The 21,448-nt window shown below is 32.7% G+C and overlaps 2 protein-coding genes across 4 annotated transcripts; one reads left to right on the plus strand and one right to left on the minus strand.

Moving 5' to 3' along the window:
* Positions 1–115: 115 nt before the first annotated feature.
* Positions 116–20,887, minus strand: LOC130644385 (uncharacterized). Of its 3 annotated transcripts, XM_057449973.1 has the most exons (5): positions 20,333–20,887; positions 19,357–19,386; positions 3,155–18,435; positions 2,644–2,706; positions 116–1,792 (listed from the first exon to the last, which is right to left on the minus strand). In XM_057449973.1, exons 3-4 carry the CDS (start codon positions 6,585–6,587, stop codon positions 2,645–2,647), a joined length of 3,495 nt encoding a protein of 1,164 aa, XP_057305956.1. In that variant the 5' UTR covers positions 6,588–18,435; positions 19,357–19,386; positions 20,333–20,887; the 3' UTR covers positions 116–1,792; position 2,644. The 3 variants fall into 3 exon arrangements, with proteins under 3 accessions (XP_057305956.1, XP_057305955.1, XP_057305957.1); XM_057449972.1 differs by lacking the exon at positions 19,357–19,386 and having other exon boundaries at positions 3,155–8,677; XM_057449974.1 differs by lacking the exon at positions 20,333–20,887 and having other exon boundaries at positions 3,155–8,677.
* Positions 11,586–14,082, plus strand: LOC130645923 (uncharacterized). The gene is made up of 3 exons (XM_057452049.1): positions 11,586–11,597; positions 13,527–13,810; positions 13,938–14,082. Exons 1-3 carry the CDS (start codon positions 11,586–11,588, stop codon positions 14,080–14,082), a joined length of 441 nt encoding a protein of 146 aa, XP_057308032.1.
* Positions 20,888–21,448: the final 561 nt, after the last annotated feature.

Below are 21,448 nucleotides of genomic sequence, written 5' to 3' on the forward strand. Positions count from 1 at the left end.
AGCTATTTAAATAAATTCAGAACCGATCAAACGAATGTAGCTTTCCACATTCACATCAACTGCCTGCTTAGCTTTTATCAAGCATAGTCTTCTTAAATAAGTTTAAGAAAATGCATAGTAAACCAAAATAAATTCATTTACCATAAAAATACAATAAAAAATACAATTCTATTTATGGAATCGCATATTAAAGTCACCAAACACTAAACTTCATTAACATCAGCCTGAATCACACGACCGAATAAAATAATAAGTCTAAATAATAATAATAATAAATTAATCTAAATCTGGTGAATCTGGGTAATTACGGTGAATTCATTACACCTCTAATATTGAATCTGGAAATGATTAATCTGTGTGACTTCAGCAAACTATTTCTTTATTGAATTTATTAGAAAATTAAGATTAGTTACTCCTTGCAGTGAATCTTGTTTCATTACATGGATTCATCAGATGAAAATTAATTAATTGAACACATTAATTAATTAATTCCATGTGAAGGCTGTTGTTGACATTATATGAAATAAAAATCCCAGTGTCCAAATAAAATTTTGCCACAAATTTACGCAACGGTGTGAGAAATACTTTAATGTTTGCACCTTCATCAATAGCAAACAAACTGCATCTGATTCGCAAGAAAGTATGAAGTAAAGTATTTAAACTGAACCCCGTATCCTCGATTTAGCGCTTGGGGACAGAGGTATGATTTTTTGAAAACAGGCACTTCTATAGAATCCAAGGTAATAATGAAAAAATAAAAATAAATAAAAAACGCATTAAAACGGAGCATAAATTTTGTTTATTTCTATATTTTTTTGGTTACCTTATTTACCATCCTTCCTGAGACAAAACATACATGAAAAAAAAAATCTTACAAGTCGTTTTGACTAAAGTTCGTAAATACATCTGTTTCTTCAAGTGTTGTTTCACCATTGCACCGTCAATCAGTAATAAGGACCTTTATAAAAGTCTTTAACATTAAAAAAAATTTTTTGGGATACGGGAAAAAAACAAACAATAAAACAATGAAATTTTTTACGCGAGCTTGAAGAGTACAGAAATATTTTTCTTTCTTATTTATATAAATTTTTATTTCTAGTTTTAAAGAAGGAAACGCGTAGCTTTAGATGAAATGTTTAAAAATGTAGCGTGTGATCTGTACCTCATAAGATAAGATATATTCGTACAGTTTTTTTTACCTTTACGATAAGTTTTATTTATTCCTGGAAAAGAATGTCAATAACTCACAGCAAACAATAATAGGACAGACACATAATGGGGATCAAGATTTCCTGAAATTCTGTTAAAAATGCGTCAAAACTAAAAAGCTAAAAAACGTAAACAAACACACAAGTTCTAAAAAATGTGTGTATAGCCAGTGAAGCATCGGGCATAGTTTTAAATAACACCACTTCCAATAGAAGTTTGAATAAATTTAAATGATCTCTTTGCGTGTTGTATCTCCTTCTGTTTTGTTTCTATGTGCAGTATTACAATTTTAATAGTTAAATATGTAAATACAAAATATTCTAACAAAAATTATTATGTAAAAAAAATAATTTCAAAATTAAAATTCACTATAAAAATAAACATTTAAAACTTCAACATGGTAAATTAAATGCTTATAATAAATAAAAACTTTTAAAAATAAATACTAAAACTAACAACTACAAAGTTGAAAATAACCATAACCAATAAAAAGGATATCTAACGTGTTTATATACAACGGTTAATATTCATGTCTAACATTCATCACTCACTACCACCATATACATCTCTGACAGCTTTAATTCTATAAAAAACAAACAAAAACAAATTAAACCAGAAGTAAAAGCGAAAAAACAGAAATTTGAAAATTATGTGAAATGAAGAATAGCCACGGAAAAAGTGCAGTTGAAATGTTGTCAAATATAAACCATGTAATCGACAAAAAAAGTGCAAATTGTAATTTTGTTAAAAGTTTATGTTCTACGAACAACTGTGCATATGTGAGATATATTGGTATAGGTGCTCGCATGCCGAGCGATAACTCTTCTAGCCACCGACAAAAAAACATGTTGAAATAATGTTGTCAAATGTTGAATTTTTAGTTATTAAAAAAATAAATTCTGGTAGCAATTTTGTCAAATGTTTTATTTTCTAGTCACCGAAAAGAAATCCATGTTGAAATGTTGTCAAATGTTCATTTTTTAGTTATCCAAAAATAAATTCTAGATACAACCGTGTCAAATGTTGTATCTTCTAGCCACCGAAAAATTCCATGTTGAAATGTTGTCAAATAAAAAACCTTTAAAATTTTTTTTGTTAAATGTTGATCTTTAGTCAATAAAATGAGAGAAAATTGTGTCAGCAAGGACTTTTTATCATTTAAATTAGTGTTGGTATAGCATTCAAATGTCAGAATAATAAGCATAAAGTAAAAACCTATCTGCCTTCGTCTTAACAAAAGCTTATAAATTAACATGCACACAATTTGGGATCACAGCTCTTACGTGTAAAAGAATCTATTATTCTGGAATGTTATCAGAAGAATTCTTTTTATCACTATACCTTACCAACATATACGTTTTAGTTTAATGATTTTATTCTGGCCTGATATTTTTTTGCTGCAGTCACTACACATAAATGAAAATAAAAACTCACACTATAAAGCTTCATAGCCTTTTCTTTGTTCCATCTCAAACGTCTCTGAAAGTGTTAAAATTTCTATAAAAATAAACATTGATAGTATCACGAAACAGAAAGCTGTGATTATTAAATGCTGTACTCACAAAAAGACAGGGCTATTTAAAGGTATATCAGTAAATCCAATGCCATAAAAATCTTATATTAGAAGAGATTAATTCCTTAAGGTAAAGTCAAGTGTAATTTCCTACGCCTTCCTCATTCATCTATTTGTTTACGTTTTCTTGCAATTCGATTGCCTAGCGTGAACTTCTTGCGTTTTTGTCAAAACTTTGAACATTGAGTGTATATGCTGCTCGCCTTTGCGTGGCAACTATGAGCAAGGTTGTTAATACGAAACCTTAAAAATTAACATATTGTAGCCAGACTCCCATCAGTCAAAACTAAAAATGCAATCTACCAATAAAACATATATAATATAAATATATAATTCTAATGCGTGATTTTAAAGGAAATATGTACTACTTACTTGACTTTAGACTCGAACACTTAATCTTCCTTTGTACCAAGCAAATTAAAAAACATACCAGCGGTGGCCACATTAGGAACTGAATTAAATGATATAACAATTTATCACTTGGATCAAAAACACTTAACTTTCTTCTGCCGTTAGTTAGCACACCAATTGCAGCTAAATTGCATAGCACAATCATGTCAAAATAATTCAATCGTTCTTCCTTGTACGGTTGCACTAATGAAAATATCAATAACACGTGAATACATATTACTGCAAGTACTAGTAACTGCTTGTGATCAGTATCTGTCATTACGTATACTGCCAACATAACACAACGACAAACAAAATAATACGATGTGAACAACTGACAAACCAAAGTTTCTTTGAAAGGATAACTGAATGAATCATATATAGGTTTGAACTTAACACAGCAAGATGTCGATAAAAGTAATGATGAAAACATCAGCAATAATGGGAATCCAATGACAACAATAACAAGAACAAGTATTGCAAATATTGCAACAGGATAATGATCACCGTTGAAAAATCGAGCTTCGCCATAAATATACAACCGTGTTGTATATTCATTGTCGAAACTATCTATATCTGCTTTATTTAACAAGTTAAAAGTGACTCTGGTAATATTCCCATAAGATAACATTGTTAAAAATGCTACAGCTCTAAAACAGCGCACTCTGTTAAAGTAGAAATCTCTCTTGAAATTCCCAATTGCTACAACTATCACTAAAATCGTTATTCCAACAAAGGGATAGAAATAATTAAAAAGCATCTTGTACATGTCATTAAACCCATCGAAGAAGCAAATTCCTTTAAAGTTGTATATTTGAATAATATTTAAATTGATAATTCCGGAAATCGCTTTCATAACTACATCATATTCTTGTGTTGGTGTTTTTAGCAAGTGAGCTACTTGATAGAAATATAATGTACTGTTTAGATAATTATCAAACAAATCGAAGTTTAGCCACAGCACAATAAACACAAATCCAGCAACAAAAATGGTTATTCCCAACAGAATAAAAAAAGCAATATACTGTTTGTTTGAGCAGTCTAGACAATTACTGGAACCAAATGCAACTGATGTTTTGCCTTTACAACGTCCACATAATATTGAATACTGATCACGTCCACTTCTGCACTGGTGACTTTTATTGTAGAGAGCGTCCATATCATCAAACAGAGTGTCTTTTTTACTACATTTTCTATCACAAAAATCAAATGGACATATTAAAGGTCTTTCAAGTCCAGCAGGACTCACCCAAATATGCCTAAGTACGTAGATACGGTCATGAATACATCCTGTTACCACTCGATCTGTGGATTTATAAGAATAGCAGACACATCTTTTAGTAGAATTTTTGAAGAAATAACCAAAGGGACATTTGGCAAGCTTAACATTTATTTTTATTGGAGGGGCTGTACCAGTTTGGGTACCAATGTTAATATTAAAATTTGGGATTTGTGCAATTGCTAAAATAGTTAATTCAATTTTTCCTATTTCCTTTGTAACAACAAACCGTTTGAAATCATTGGCTAATGATATTACACCTTCTGGTTCAATATCGATATCAACAATGCCGCTTACATAATTGTTTGTTTCATCTATCAGTTGGATTGTCGGTGTTATTTCTTTACCAGGCCAAACATTGTGCCACATTTCTTCATTTAAATTCACAACAATTCTAACTGGGTCAGTTGATATAACCTGATCATCGTCAAAATTCATGTTTGGCCAATTTTTAATTCTGTGTATAGTATCATTACTTTTTTCACTGGGACAGTAGGATATAGTAGTAGCAAATATGGCATTGCCATTCTCCTTTGCAGTGTTGTTTACAAATCGAACTGCCCCATTCAATTTAGTAGGTCTTGCAACATTGTTGATGAAGCAGTGATATTCTTGCAAAGAAGCTATTTCAGGTGATAGTAACCAAGGTCCAGATACAAATATGGCACCACCTGTTTTTGCAGTATTTTCACGATATACAAGTCTTGTTGATTCATAGAGAAATATCCTAGAATGCTGATACATTGCCATTGCTCCTCCATTTTCACCACTATTAGCAACAAAGGTTAATGTTCCGTTAACAATTAAAAAAGAATAGTCAAGTATAACGCCTGTGTAAAAATTGTTTGATATATTGTTTGTGCCACAAAATATAATGTGACTTCTATATGCATACAAAGTACCAAGGGCCTGAAATGCTTTTTGAAAATACCTTCTATGAGTAGTATGGTGTGTCAAACTTACATTACAGAAAGACACCTCAGTACTGTCTATATAGCATGCTGATCCAAGTAGAGCCATATTTCCAGAAAAATTGCACGATACAAAAAATGATTCCGGGTTTTGTAGTACAGTAGAAGTAAATAATGCTCTATGAAACTGATAAAAAGCTCCTCCAATAATTGCACTGTTTTTAATAAAACTTGTTTTTATAAAACGAATAATGTTAAATTGTAAACTTTCTCCCAGACTAACAACACGAACTGCACCACCGGAATAAACAGCATGATTTTTAGTGAAACTACAGTTCTTAATTATAAAGCTATTAAAACAAGATGATTTTTCAAATGTTATGTGTAATGCAGCACCATATAATCCTTTGTTAGATAAAAATATTGTATTAAGAATTTTTATTTTATTGTTACTGCTCCCAACTAAGAAAGTAAATGTAATTCCAGCCCCTTGACCATTGGATGTGTCACCCCCTTCAGCATTCAATGAAAAATTGCATCTTTCAAATTTGATGATACTTGTTAAATTTATGATTGTGTCTTTGTGTGATTTTTGCTCAATGTATACGCCTCCACCATGTTTGACACCCTTCTCAACAAAATAATTAATTTTACCACTATGCATTACCTTGACTTCAAAGAAATTTAAAAACTTCCCACAATCATACAATGTAATGCCATAACCAAAACTATTAAGAATCTTTACACCAATAAAAGATATCTGAGTGGTTCTTTTAAAATGCAAAGCTGTTGATATATAAGGTATTTGATTGGTCTCTTCTGGTGATAAAGATGTTGATGGGAATATTCCTCCGCATCCAGTAAATATTATATTGGTAATAGAAATAGAGGAGGAGTTTTCAAATGACAATCCAACAGAAGCATTCTCATGATTGCAGGAACAATTAAAGTTGTTTCCAATTAAAACAAAGTTATGTACATTAAGTAATGGGATAGTTTGATTTAAAGTTTGTGATTCAAGTAAGTTTATACAAGTGCCATTTAAATTCTTTTGTAATAAGGCTGATGTTAGATTGGGACATGTGATAGTTCTGTTTCCTTGGTTGCACTGTACTGCACCAGCCTCTACATTAATGACACGAGTTGACGAGTTACATGACACTTCATCCAAGCAATCATAGATGTTAAAGAATGCTATGAACAGTAACACATTTGCTTCCAACATGACTTAATTTATTCAGAGAGAGAGGTATACTATTTCTATAATGACAAATGCCAAATTGAAACAAAGAAGGACAAAATCATACTTTATTAACTGATAGTTATTTGCAAACAGTTTATACGAGAAATCTCCTGTACTGATGGCCTTACAGCCTTCACCACTGGCTTACAACTTCACCAGAGAATGGTAACATAACTGGCTACATACAGACTAAAAAATCAACTTACAGTAAATCCAAATCCGGGTATTACTCTGCCAAAAGAACAACAAGGAATCTTGATGATTTTAAATTCACTGCAAGCAAAATAGCCTCAATTTGTGTGATAGATTTTGACAAATAATAAACTTCAGAAAACGCTTACAAATATATATATATGGATATACCAATATTTTGTTTTCTCCTTTATTATTACAATAATTATTACAATGAACGTTGAATTGAATGTTTTCTTTCTTTATGAACACCTGATTTTCATGACCTTTTCACAATTACAAACTCAAACAAAGAAGCTATCAGTTAATAAATACTATATAAACTGTTTATCTATCCCTTTCAAGAAATATTACACTCGGTCAGCTTTTTGACCTTGCAAGCTCGGTCCATATTTTTCACCTTAGGTAATATTGCTAGGTATAGATAGACAAAACAGTTTATTTCTATAATAATACGACAGTTCTGTCTATCTGTGACTTTTGCAAAGTGGATAAAATTTCTTTGATAAAGTCTATAAAACATCGCCTATAAATTTGTTCTGTAAATTAGCAAACTTTGACGTTAAAGCAATATCGACGTCAAAGGAAAGTATATTAAGATTAAATTTAAGGCTAAATAAATTGGAAACGAGTGGAAATAACTGACATCACCTCCTGTGTGGGTAACTAGGGACTACCTGGGACCAATTTGGGTAAGTTTCCTAAACCTAGGTCCCCAAATCCAGTTCGGAATGGATGGGTTGATGACGTCATAAAAAAAACCTTCAAACCCTAATATCTTTGCAACCGTTTGCAAAGATATTAGGGTTTGAAGGATGATGCATAATCCTATACATTTTTTTCATCAGCGTTTCAAGATCTATACAATAAAGGTAACGGGTATACAAATCTTTTTGTTGTCTTTTCGCAGGTCTTTGCTGACGTATTGCTTAAACCCTTATATAGTCAGATGATGTAATCATTACGCACATGCAATCATTACGCAGTTACTTAAAGGCCAATTTTCTCCTTATAAAAGTTCTGAAACAAAGAAAAAAACAATACAATAAATACTACAATTTTAGCCCTATATCATTCTGAAATATAACAAATAATTATTTAACAGAAGCACAAAAAACTACAAATCTCTTAGAGTGCTTCATATACCACCAATATCAACTTCACTGCGCCATGTTTGAATTTTCAGCTACAGCTTCATGTAAGCATGTGAGTACAATCAGAATACGGCTTGCTATTGGCTAGTTCGTAAAGCCGTGGGTTTAACACTATGTTTTGGATTATATTTCCCGGGGTAGTGAAAATAGTATGCGTAATGAATTGTGCCGATAATGAATGTTACTATTTTAATCATTACGCATGTTTTAAATGATGAAGAAGAGCTAGTTCGAAAGCTTAAAACAAAAAACCTAACTCTTTTTTGGCCGAAACTAAAACCTAAATTTAGACATCCAATCATAGGGCTTAAAGAGCACATGTTTCTTAGGCGCTTAAAAAACTTTTTCTTTTTCAAGTAGCAGTCAAACAGATTGGTTATCTCAGCTTCTTCAGCAAAATTTTAAACAAAAAAATGAGACGTGGAGGTAGTCGTAAGGTGCAAAAGAAGGTGGCTAATGCTTGGTCAGAGGAAGATGTACAAAATGCCCTTCATGAGCTTGATTCTGTACCAGGTGAAAATGGTTTGCTTCTATTTATTTATACATAACATTGCTACTCTTGCTTAACTTATTGCAATTTGATTCTTCTTCTTGTTAGGGTGGATGGATGCTGGTGTTTTTGTGGAATGGTTTAACTATTTTGCCGATACTGTCCCCGAAAAACCTCTTTTGCTTCTGCTAGATAGCCATCTCACCCACATATTCATTCAAGTGATCTATCGTGCCCTAGAAAAAAATATAGTTATTATCAAATTTCCACCTCACGTAACAGACCTGATGCAGCCTTTGGATGTGGCATGTTTTGGTGTGCTTAAACGACGCTGGGAGAAAGTGTTACAAGAGAGAGTAAACACATTTGGCCCAAAACAACAGTTATCACAATCTGATTTTGTAAATCAACTTTGCTTTATTTGGAAAGATCAACTGGTATAAAGATTAATCTCCTATTGGATGTTTTGACAAAAAACTAAATACAGTCCTTGCTGATTTGAACATGCGCCTTATTTGTTTATAGGTATTTGGCCAATCAATCGAACGAAATACCCGAAACACCGGTTGGAGTTGTTTCTAAATACGAGGAGTGGAAAAATACCGGAAAAGAATTGGACTGGGATCACCTAGCAGAAGAGTGAGTTTATTTCAAACTAAAACCATAAATCAGAGTTTAACATACTATGACATTGTAGATTAAATTTGCATTAAAGTTGTATTTTTTGACGTGCGTAACAATTAATATCTACTGCGTAGGCCAGATTTTTATAGATTGCGCACAACAATTTTTTTTATTACGCACCTGTGCAACGGATAAAAAAAATGCGTAATGATTGAAGATCTTTCGATTTAATCCTTACGCACTCAAAAACCTGTGATATTGACCGTTTAGTTGCTTAAAAGGTTAGGATTTAACATTTTCTGGTGTAAAAAAAAAGGTTGAGTAGTATAAACGCAGCAACTCAGCATTTATCGCGCGCCGATGTAAGTTAAAAGGAAAAGTTGCTGAGATGCGTAATGATTACATCGTCTGATTAATTTCATTAAGCGCTCATTAGAAACACATTTCATTTTCTTGATCAGCAGTTAAGCTTTACACAATAGAGGCAACGTGAAAACAAGGTTATTAAAATTTCTTTTGGAGATGTCATCATCTCATCATCATTTTGCGGATGTCATCAAAATTTAAGTGATGGTCCTTTTTTTCCGTTGTTCTCCTGCCTAAGTGGATTTTCCCACGGGTTTTATCGACTAGTGTTGTAATAATAGTGCTAAACCAGCATAGTCTACAGCTAAAATATCCAGTAACCAATAATAATGATAAAATTGTCTCAGACTAGTTACAAGTTCAGTTCTCTGAATAAAAAAAATAGCAGTAGAAAAAAGCTAGTTTTTAGTTATTTGGCTATAAAGTTATAACTGCATTGTAATGACTTTGCTAATTTGAATAAAGTTATTAAGTGTTCTTAAAATTTATGTTAAATTAATGTTATTAAGTGTTTAATTTAACTTCTCTAAAAAAAGTTAAAAAAGATATTGTATAAAGTTAGCTAGTTTGTGTTTTTTACTGTTGTGTACTGTATTTTTCAGTATATAACCAGCGGATAAGTTAATTCTTACGACTTTCACTGTTGGTGCGGGTTATATGATTAGTTCTATACTTTCTGTCATTTATTGTAACATTTAAAGTTTATACATTTACTGGTGCAAGCAAGTAACAGTTTCCTTTTTTTAAACAGAACCTTTGTGTATTGTTTTCTGTTTATTTGTAGTACTAACAATCTTATATAATAGCGCAGAATAAAAGAAAGCAGACATTGCACAACTCGGACAGGAAATGGTCGAACAATTCAAAATGGCTGCAAAGAAAACGGTCATGCTCTTGCAGCTGGCTATAAATATCTTAACTATAACTGCGATAGGTATAATATCATTAGGGATAAAGAAGAAATAAATGCTACACTTCTTCTTATATTCTGGGCTTAAATTTTGATACTGTAAATATAGTAGAGAAAAGAGAGAATTTCTTTACGTTAACTTTATGACTTCACAGCAGAAAGTTCAGATACAAGTCTCGCTCAAGATATTTATACTTTGATATACTACTTTTACTTTGTGGAGATATTGAGCAGTGCCCGAGACCTGGTAATCTCCGATCGAACCCTGACCTAGAAAGAATTACATCACTGAAAGGACTGCACTTATTTCGTCATAACGTAAGAGGATTATGGAATAATATAAACATTACAGACCTTTGTTCAAGTTTTAAAAATATTGATGTGCTGACCCTCAGTGAAACAAACATACAAACATCACCGAACTGGCAGAGCTGTTTAAATTAAATAATTATTCTTTTGTAAGAAGAGATCGAACTAAAGGTATTGGTGGCGCTGTTGCAGCATACATCCCAATTAATTTTGTTAATCGAGAACACTGGAAAAGAAGAGAAGATCTTAAAAATAATGAAATTGAAGCTCTGTAGCTGGAAATAATGCCTCCAAAGTCAAAATCATTTTTGATTTGTATTGTTTACTGACCCCAGGATAACTTAACATACTTACATCACAACTTTTGTGAAATATTTTACGAGACGTTATCAAATGCAAACACACACTGCAATGAGATGATTGTTATGGGAGATTTTAATGTTAATTGAAGAGTGGTAATCATTACGACATAAAAGCTACGCTACAAGTCTTTGGTCTCAAACAGCTCATAAAAAGCGCTACTCGTATAGACACTAATTGACATAATAGCATCAAATAATCCATTATCTATTAGAGAATCAATATTAATACCTACATCATACAGTGATCATGACATGGTTGGCTGCACCCGGAAAATTAATCATATCAAATATAAACACAAAACAATAAAATGCAGGAACATGAACCCTAAAAAACTCTGTAGTGACTTAGATAAAGGTTATAATTCAACGAGCGCTGACAAAGCATGGAGTATCATGAAAAAGTTTATGCAAATATCTATTGATCCAATGATTCCAAATACAACCAAAAAAGTACAAGGGAAGCCAAGCCCTTGGTTAACTGACACCATAAAACGTAAAATGGACAAAAGAGATCAACTGTATCGGAAATCAAGGAAAAGTCAATCCAAGAATAATTAATGTGACTTTATTAAAATGCGTAACCATGTGAATAACGTTGTCAGGAAAGCTAAAGCTGACTGCCATCATAACTTAATGAAAGAAAACGAAAATAATCCAGATAACTTAAAATGGCTCAACATCCGAACCTGAGCAAATCTGGAATGCTTTTAGTCAATTTTTCTCATTGAATTTCCACGCCCAAAGGCGTAGAAAATTCTTTAAAACCGTCGTTTTTTTCTTTCTGAGCTTTTTTTAAGAAAAAATCGACACTGGGTTTTCACGCTCCTCTGAGAGGAGGATAGTATTGGTATAACTGACTAACTAACTCACCCTGACCCAAATGGTCAATTGCAACGTCACAGATTTAAACTTCCTACCCAAGCTCCCTAAGTACTGGGAAGTCATCTAAATGACGTTTCAGGCCAAAATTGGTATTTGTTTTCGACAAAATTTGGCACAGTTAACAAAAAAGTATGCTGAACATAATGGTGACATCATAATTTTGATTTTTGTCACCTAAATGTCATTTTAGGCCAAAATTGGTCCAAAAATTAAAACTACTTTATTTTTGACAAAATGTGGCACAGTTAACCAAAAAAGTATGCAGAACATGATGGTGACATCAAAATTTTGGTTTTTTGTCAACTAAATGCAGTTGAAGACCATAAAGGTTTCAATCGCAAGACTTTCAACCATGAATGATAGGCTGTATTTTGTGTTAGCAATTTCTTTTAAAATGTGAGTTTATTATGACACGATTCGTTTTGTTTGCGTTTGTTGTAAGATATGTCATTTGTGTGCTTTATCTTCAAAGCTTTATGCACCAAACCTCTTCGAATGTTTGGCACGATAACACAACGAATTAGCAGGTTTCATCAAATATTTTGGTAACAAGTGGAAATTCTTAGAGCCCCCAAGGCTTCTTGTTCATTATTAAGACGCTAAAATGTTTATCAATGCCGTTACATAACTTTGCCTGGCAATGTCACTTTAGAATTAAAAGTTGCACGACTAATTGTTTCAAGCTATAACTAGTATCCGTCGAGACTGTAATGAAAATTATGAAATCTTTATATAAACGTATACACATATAAACTCCATTAACGTACGTGATAAACTGGTTCCATTATTGAAGATATTATTTCGGTTTGTCTGTTCAGTATTTATATTACTGTGGAAAGTTTATCATTTCTTGAACATGATAGTTTAGTAGGCGACGTTTCGGGAGATCCTTCTCCCATCATCGGGCAAAGTAAAATGATGTTGCGCATGTATTTATATAATTGCAGAGGATCGAAATTCATAAAAATTAACCAATCAGAAACGAGCTGATAATTACAGTTAATTACGGTAATTAACATTTTCGGACCTGGATGTAGGTAACTACTTCTTCTGTAGGGCTGGTAACCAAATCTCAGGAAGTTGATACGAGATGCTGTTTATGTGTTTGTTACGTTCTACACTGTTGATGGTTTCTTTAATCTTCCTGGCCGTTGTTCTGGATTCTCTGTCAATGATTTTCTTCTCATCCCAATTAAACTGATGACTTCTGCTCCAGCTGTGGTCCGCAATTTCGTTTTTCTTCACATCTCCGTTTCTCACTGCGCGCATATGTTCTTGTACTCGTTGCTTAAACTTTCTTTTTGTTTCGCCTATATACACTGCATCACAATCTTTACACGGGATTTCGTAAACAACATTGTTTTGCTCTTCCAGGTTTATTTTGTCTTTTGGTTTAGACAAAGTGCTTCTTAGGGTGTCTTTAGAGGTAAGAATGCATTTGATGTTGTGTTGCCTTAAAACTCGACGAAGGATCTCGCTGGTACCTGGTACGAAGGGTAGGAATGCTGATGCGATAAATTCCTCTGATGTTTCCTTGTTGTCTCCGTTGCATCTTCTCTTCATTTTATTTTTTCTACTTGCGTGATGACTTTATGACTGTATCCATTTGTGATACAGTCATGGTTCCATTAGCTTGGAAAACAGCGAAAATCATACAAAAGTGGACCAAACTGTAATTTTGACAACTATCGACATAATTCTGTAAAACCAGCGATAGCAAAAATCATTGAGAAAATAGTTCATGGTCAATTGATTAATTATCTTGAAATGAACAACCTTCATCATAATCAATATGGTTTCAGAGCAGGAAGATCCACCAATCTGGCAACCATGTCTTTCACTGATAGTATAAGACATCATGTAGATAGAGAAATTGTTGGAGCGGTTCACATAGATTTAAGTAAAGCATTCGATATGTTAAGCCATAGCAAACTCTTGTCAAAGCTTACTGCTTATGGTATATATGGGAAAGTGATCTTTTATGGTTCACTGACTACTTGTTTAGATATGAACAGTCTGTTGTCTATAATGGTGTACTTTCAGGAAGGAGCACCTCACTGTTGGTGTACCCCAGGGAACAATTTTAGGTCCGCTGTTGTTTTTGTTGTATTTTAACGATCTTGCTGACAACTTGAAACATTCTGAAATAATCAAATACGCCGATGATACTGTTTTGTACCATCCATGAACATTTGTTTGACGAGAATGCTATAAAAAGAACTGTTGTCTTCTAGTATGAAAAAGTATAGAAAGTATATATGTGAGAACCTTAATGACTATTTTGTATTAATGAATCACAGCCATAGCACCAGAAATGCGAATACAATGCTATTCCTGCATATGCCACAGAATATGGCTGTCATGCATTTAAGTTTATGGCAAGTAAAATATATAACACCTTGCCAAAAGACATTTCAAACGATAGTAATACAACTAGTTTCAGAAAATTATCTTAGCATTTTAAGTAATTTATTTTTTCCAAACTTTTTTTGACATGTTCTACTCAGTGTTTAATCCATGGCTGTCTAGGCTTTCCTTTATTTTCAGTGGTTCTTTTTGATTTTTAACATACATACATTAACTTATTTGTTTTTACAATTTATAACTGTTTTCATATCCTTGTCATTTGCTTTCACTTTTTATCAGAATTTATTGTGGTTTTAGTTTTTTCTTACCCACTTTAACGACTTCTATGGCATGCATACTTTCTCTTTTTCCCTTCAGTCAGTTAGTTCATTTTTAGCTTCTTTTTTTAAAGTGTTGATATTTATATATAATCATATATATTTTTATTTCTTATTTTTTCCAAACAAGACCCTAATCGATAGCAGTAAAAAATGTATTTTTATAATGGAGCTAAACTGCAAGTTTTGCTCATGTTAATTGTGGTGACATAAGTACATTTTTTTAGCATTGTGGTTGATATACATTAGGTTCACCTTAGTCACTGAGAATGTCATGTAGAGCCTGGCACAGTGGAGGTTTCTACCTATAGACCTGATCTTAAATGTTGCCAGGGATATTAGTCTCACTTGCTGTAAAAGAACTGGACCCTACCCAGGTCTTGATTATTAATGGTTGCATATAAGAACCCAAAACCCACACTGCACAAGTTCTTCAGATGTACCTGACAGTTATGAGCAGTTGGGAAGCCAAATCTATCTATCTAGTCATCATCTTTCTATCTACATATTGGATTATATTGCACAAGAGGCATCAGATAAAAAGCTTTGGATATTTATCTTGAGAACAAAAAGAGCTTTTTAATAAATTTAAAAAGACTTCTTAGGTAACTTTTCAAGCTCTATAATATAAGTCCAACATCATTTTATACCTTGGGTTCCCTTTAAGAAACATTTAAGAAACATTACCAGGCTGAATTGTTAAGGAACACAAAAGACACAATTCTCACAAAAATGAGTATCTGCAAACAAGTCAAAGATCCTGCCATTGTGAAGGGTTCTTAAGTTAAAAAGGCTGTTAAAAAGGAGTTTAGCTTTCAAGATGACTTAATCTAAACAATAAATAGGGTAACATTAACAAACATCAATGTTAAATGCAAATTTTGTGTATAAAACTAGACAGGCTTTCCTTGTAATTCTATTTGTATTAGCAAACATCCATGGTTGCAAGTAGGTTTTCTTCAAAATTAAGGGAATGCATATTAACTTTATCATGCTTTTGCTATGACTTTATAACGTTCACTCGTTTTAAGAATAATAAATACACATTTTTTTTTGCAATCATCACACAATTTTGTTACAATCATATAAATAAGATCACCAAGTGTTTGGAAATCAGGAAATAAATTTTTAAACACGGTTCTAGATGTAAGTAAGTGAAGGTATAAATATGGTCAGGCTTTCCATTTACGTGAATCCTATATTGGGAAACATCCATAGTGACAAGGGGGGGTCTTTAAAAGAAAAGGAAATGTATATTAAACATTTTATTATGTTGGTATTTCACCTTTGGTGCTTATTTTAACAAAATTGTATGTAAGTATTGATAATAAGTCGTGTGACAAAAAGATGGAATGATATGGTTCAGCAATTGTCAATCTCCTGTTTATAATTAGACTGTAAAATTAAACTTGAGAAGAGTTGTACCGTATTTTCCGGTATAAAACCTGCTGGTTATAAGTTAATTTTTACGACTTCCAGCGTTGGTGCGAGGTATAATGTGGTGCAAGTTATGTGATAAGTTTTATATTTTCTGTCATTTATTGTGAAATTTAAAGTTTATACATTCAATGAAGAAAATAGTACCAACTGGATAAAATGCATACATTAATATAACTGCATGCGCGATCCTATATCTATGTAATCTTACTTCAACTACGTGATTTAATTTTTTTCAAACAGTAAAATTTCTTTAACTTTCTATTGCTCTATTGCTCGCCAGTGCTAATATTACGAGCTCTCTCTGAAACACAATTCTTGAGATCATTTTTCTTTTGTGTTGAATGTAATTCTAACCTATTTATATCTTTGCAATCAAATTGAGCACATTAAAATGATTTGCTTCTGGTAATAGAGCAATATAGCAGGTATCACTTTTAGGTTTAATTGACAGGTATTTCACAACTTAGTGCCCAGGAGTTCATTATCCATTCCTGTTAAAAATATTGAAAAATGTGAAAATTAAAGTATAGATAATAATTTTCTTTTTCATCTTCGCTACCTTTGAGCAACAGGTGGCCACTGAAAATATCAAAAATAAATATAAAATACAATTAATAAGACACATGCAACTATCTCCGCCTCATTGCCACCATTCATTTTATCATGCACACTGTGATTGCTGAGATATAAATAGATAATAAAATTCTATAAACATTAGAAAAGAATGTTCCGTACATCGCTGTTACAGACAATAATGTGATAATTATTATGTTGTTTATTTTTATGCGAAAAAAACTTAAATATACATAAAAAACAGAGATTTTACTTTAGGTTTATAACCTGATAGAATGGTTTTTTTTGTTTTTTTGTTTAATCGCAGGGAACAACAATTATTGGCTGAAACTAATGTCTACAAATAAAAAGAAAACAGTGTTGTCTGATTTAGTACTGTCGGCATTAGCAGAAGATTGACCTCTCAAATAAATTTTAATTCATTATTATTTCGGCAATCGGAGACAAGGAAGTTAAGACTGAGAGAGTGGCTAGTTTAGATACTCGGTTCTCGTGTTTTGGGTTCACAAGTTTAAACGTCCTTCACTTGTCTACAGCATGAAAAAAACAGAACACACGCACATGCTCATAAAATGATTAGGTTAAGTAAAAATACGCTGAATTTTTTTCTTAACATGATGCGGGTTATGTAAAGGTGCAGGTAAGTAAAACACATTGACTGAAATTTTATGCGGGTTATATGAAGGTGTGGGCTATCTGATAGCATCTAGTTTATAACTCCCTAAAAAAGCTAAGCTGCGGGTTATACAATGTGTGGGTTATATACCAGAAAATATGGTATGGGTGTTAAATTTGGGTGTGTTGGGCCTCCTTCGTCAGCCGTTTAGGCAAGTAATGTGTTGATACAAGTCATTGTAGAAACATTGTAGAATACACCAGTAATTAGCATGTGCCTGACGCTCAGGACATGTCGATGCAGCTGACGCTCAGGGCATCTCTAGTGTAGTCATCATGTGAATAAGAAACATAGGACTGACACTAAGGGCATGATGAAGCCCCTGACGCTCAGGGCATCTTTCATACACCTGACGCTCAGGGTATGAATAAAAACAGCAGTAATTAGCATGTTAAAGCCTCTGACGCTCAGGACATGTTGAAGCCCCTGACTTTTAGGGCATGTTGAAGCCCCTGACATTCAGGGCATGTTGAAGCCCCCGACACTCAGGGCATCTATCATAGACCTGACACTCAGGGTATGGAAGAAAACACCATGATTAGTATGTGCCTGACGCTCAGGACATGTCGATGCATCTGACGCTCAGTGCATCTCATCTGTCTCGTGCACATGACGCTCAGGGCATAAAGACACCTATAATGCATATCCTGACACTCAGGGTATGCATTATATATTTGTACATATGACGAAGCACAAAGGAGGCACCTTCATACCTACCCATTCCACCAAAATCTCCATAAATAGTCTACGAATACTGAACGTGTTGTATCTACTCATTCCAATAGAAAGACATTGTTTCTATCAATTTGTGTTATTATTCTGGAACCCAAAGAAATTAATGTTATACTGAATAGTTCATCCTGTAAAAACATTATTTTAAATAAATAACTAAAAAAAACTTTATTTCGTCGTCCAGAATAAACTTAGATGTGTCAAGAAAGACCTCTACAAATCTGCACTGGTTATAACATTTACCGTCTACAATTGTTCCTACATTGAATGCACAATAAGTCAGGAAGTTTAAATATGATAGCATCAAATGTGAACAAGAAGCCCTGGGGGCTCTAAGAATTTCCGCTCACTACCAAAATATTTGATGACAACCTGCTAATTTGTTGTGTCATGCCAAATCATGCCAAACATTCGAAGAGGTTTGGTGCATGAAGCTCTGAAATAAAGCACACAAGTGACATTATATCTTACAACAAACGCAAACAAAACGAAACGTGTCATAATAAACTCACATTTTAAAAGAAATTGCTAACAAAAAATACAGCCTATCATTTATGGTTGAAAGTCTTTTGATTGAAACGTTTATGGTCTTAAACGGCATTTAGTTGACAAAACATCAAAATTTTGATGTGACCATCATTTTCAGCATACTTATTTATTAACTGTGCCAATTTTTGTCGAAAATAAAGTAGTTTTAATTTTTGGACAACTTTTGGCCTGAAATGACATTTAGGTGACAAAAAATCACATTTTTCTATAATCGTCATTTTCAGCATAATTTATTTGTTAACTGTGCCAAATTTGGTCGAAAATGAAGTGGTTTTAATTTTTGGACCAATTTTGGCCTATAATGGCATTTAGGTGACAAAAATCAAAATTTTGATGTCACCATCATGTTCAGAATACGTTAACTGTGTCAAATTTTGTTGAAAATAAAGTAGTTTTAATTTTTGGACCAATTTTGGCCTAAAATGACATTTAGGTGACAAAAACCAAAATTATGATGTCACCATTATGTTCAGCATACTTTTTTTGTTAACTGTGCCAAATTTTGTCAAAAACAAATACCAATATTGGCCTGAAACGTCATTTAGATGACTTCCCAGTACTTTGGGAGCTTGGGTACGAAGTTTAAATCTGTGACGTTGCAATTGACCATTTAGGACATGGTTAGTTTGTTAGTCAGTTATCTATCCTCCTCTCAGAGGAACGTGAAATCCCAGGGTCGATTTTTTCTCAAAAAATGCTCCGAAAGAAAAAAACGACGGTTTTAAAGAATTTCCTACGCCTTCGGGCGCAGAAATTCAATAAACACAGAAAAAAAGTAAACAAAATGTGAAACAGAAGTAAAACTTACTTTTATCTTTCAAAGAATTCTATGTTGTAACTACAATAAAAACCTGTAATGTTTACACAATATTTAATTTAAAAAAAAAAAATTAGTACAAATGTACGTTTCATATGGGAATAGTTTCTATAAAGACATTGTTTCTACATCCTGCTTTTCATGTTACTTTTTTTGTCGTAAAATAAAAGTTCCCAGATAATAATCTATATATGATAACTGATTATGATGACAATACCAGAGAATATTGACAGACTTCAAAGTATTGCCCAAGCTTGCGAGGGCAATGTGTGACAGAGGTCAATATTCAATATTTAGGGTTATTATCGTGCTTTACTTTATTATATTAATTGTGGGCACAATGGGTTCCGAGAGTTAGCTTAGAACCGCACATGGAAACTCTATTTAAACGAGATGTGAAACTGATCATAAAATCTTGGCATGCATTGGCATTTTCATTTATGTGTTTTTATTTGCAGACTGAACAATCCTACTTTTGGCACTCAAATGACTCTCACATTAGATATTTGTGGTGTTTGCCTTACAGAAAATTTTTATTTGAAGAACAGCTTATCTAGTATCCACAACACAGTAAAGTCCACTAATTTGACCAATTTTTTGTTGTTGCCAGCCTGGGCACAGATACAAAAGCTATGATATGGAAGTAGGGGATTTTTTTAATGTTGGTTGTTCTTGGATCGGGGTTATTAACATCAAATTTTAAAAGAGTAAATAAAAAACTTTACAGGGACATGAGTGGCAATGAGTGCTGAATTCAAATATGAGCAGAAAATTTTGTTAACCTGAATCCAAGATTAGGATGCTATCATTTAACCTAGATGTTAGAGGGACTCTTTTTGACAAATCTATCTAGCTAAAGTGACAGAATTATTTACGCAGCTTTATACACTAGGAAAAATATACACGAGTACATCATTTACAGATGACTAAGAAGTAAAAAAAAATAGATATGAACTGCCTGACATACCTGTCTTCTTTGTAGCTATTTCATTTGATCTTGTTTGTCCTGTCTGCGAAATCGAAAGTAGACCGTGTGACTGCGGAGAGGACCACACTTTTAAAACAATTAGTATATGGGTGCTTTTAAAACTGAATTTATAATTTTTAATTTTGTGAAAAACTTAGTTAATCACAAGTTTGTTCTTTACTTACTTTAGCTACATTTCAAAATATCACTAATTTCTTTTATGTGATTAAATTTGCTCTCACATTTTTCATTTTTCAATCACATTGTTAATTTAACCCCCGGGGACTATTTACTGCTTAAGTGGCCTTACGCTCTATAATAAAAATACACAAAAGTTATTATTTGATTGTTTTAGTTGTTGACCGCGGCTAGTATTTTTTTTTACTCTCAGACGAAAATTCAAAACAAAAATGGTGTTATTTCCTGAAGTGAAGTATGGCTGACGATACGGACGCTATTTTTCTGTAGCTATAGCTATATGTTTTTAATCTATATAGAAGTTTAATATTTATAAATAGCTACGTAACATAGGAGTTACTCTTTTTTTCTCTGCAACTCACACTACCAAATGCCCCTTGGCTATAAAAGTGTCTCATTTCTGTAAATAGCACCAAAAGTACAAACCTAAACATAAGGATAAAAGGATAGAGGGTTCGATAACTTTCATGAAATATGCATCTCGCTAGCTATCTTAAAGGCCATTATGTCATGCAGGCAGGAAAAATTTTTAAATATGCTATCAAAGTATAAATAAACTACAACTCCTAAAGCAGATGTCGGTTACAAGCAGCATAATATCCTAAATTCGCACACTACACTTTTGAAATTCCGTCTTTGTTTAGTTCTGAAAAGCAAGTATGTTTAGCCAAATACTAATTCAAAATAATAAAAAATTGACAAACTTTAATTATTTTTAATTATTGACACTTTAAATATTTATTATTATTATTATTAGGTAACACGCGTTTCTGCACAAAAACTTCCCTCGTTAAATATGAAACAACATTGAATCAATGTTTCCATCATTTTTTTTTATTGTAGCTAGGCGACCCTCAAACTGCGCTGCCCTACTCAGTGATATATTTTCCTGCTTCGCATTTTATACGGCAATACAAG

This window comes from Hydractinia symbiolongicarpus, chromosome 5 (assembly GCF_029227915.1).
Source record: "Hydractinia symbiolongicarpus strain clone_291-10 chromosome 5, HSymV2.1, whole genome shotgun sequence".
In the NCBI taxonomy this organism is placed as follows: Eukaryota; Metazoa; Cnidaria; class Hydrozoa; order Anthoathecata; family Hydractiniidae; genus Hydractinia; species Hydractinia symbiolongicarpus.

Coding starts and splice junctions, on each gene's coding strand:
- LOC130644385 (XM_057449972.1), bottom strand. CDS start 6,587: ATGTTGGAAGCAAATGTGTTACTGTTCATAGCATTCTTTAACATCTAT. Junction 2,707..3,154: donor GTGTTCGAGTCTAAAGTCAA/GTAAGTAGTACA, acceptor TTATTTTTATAG/AAATTTTAACACTTTCAGAG.
- LOC130645923 (XM_057452049.1), top strand. Junction 13,811..13,937: donor TTAAGTAAAGCATTCGATAT/GTTAAGCCATAG, acceptor GTGTACTTTCAG/GAAGGAGCACCTCACTGTTG.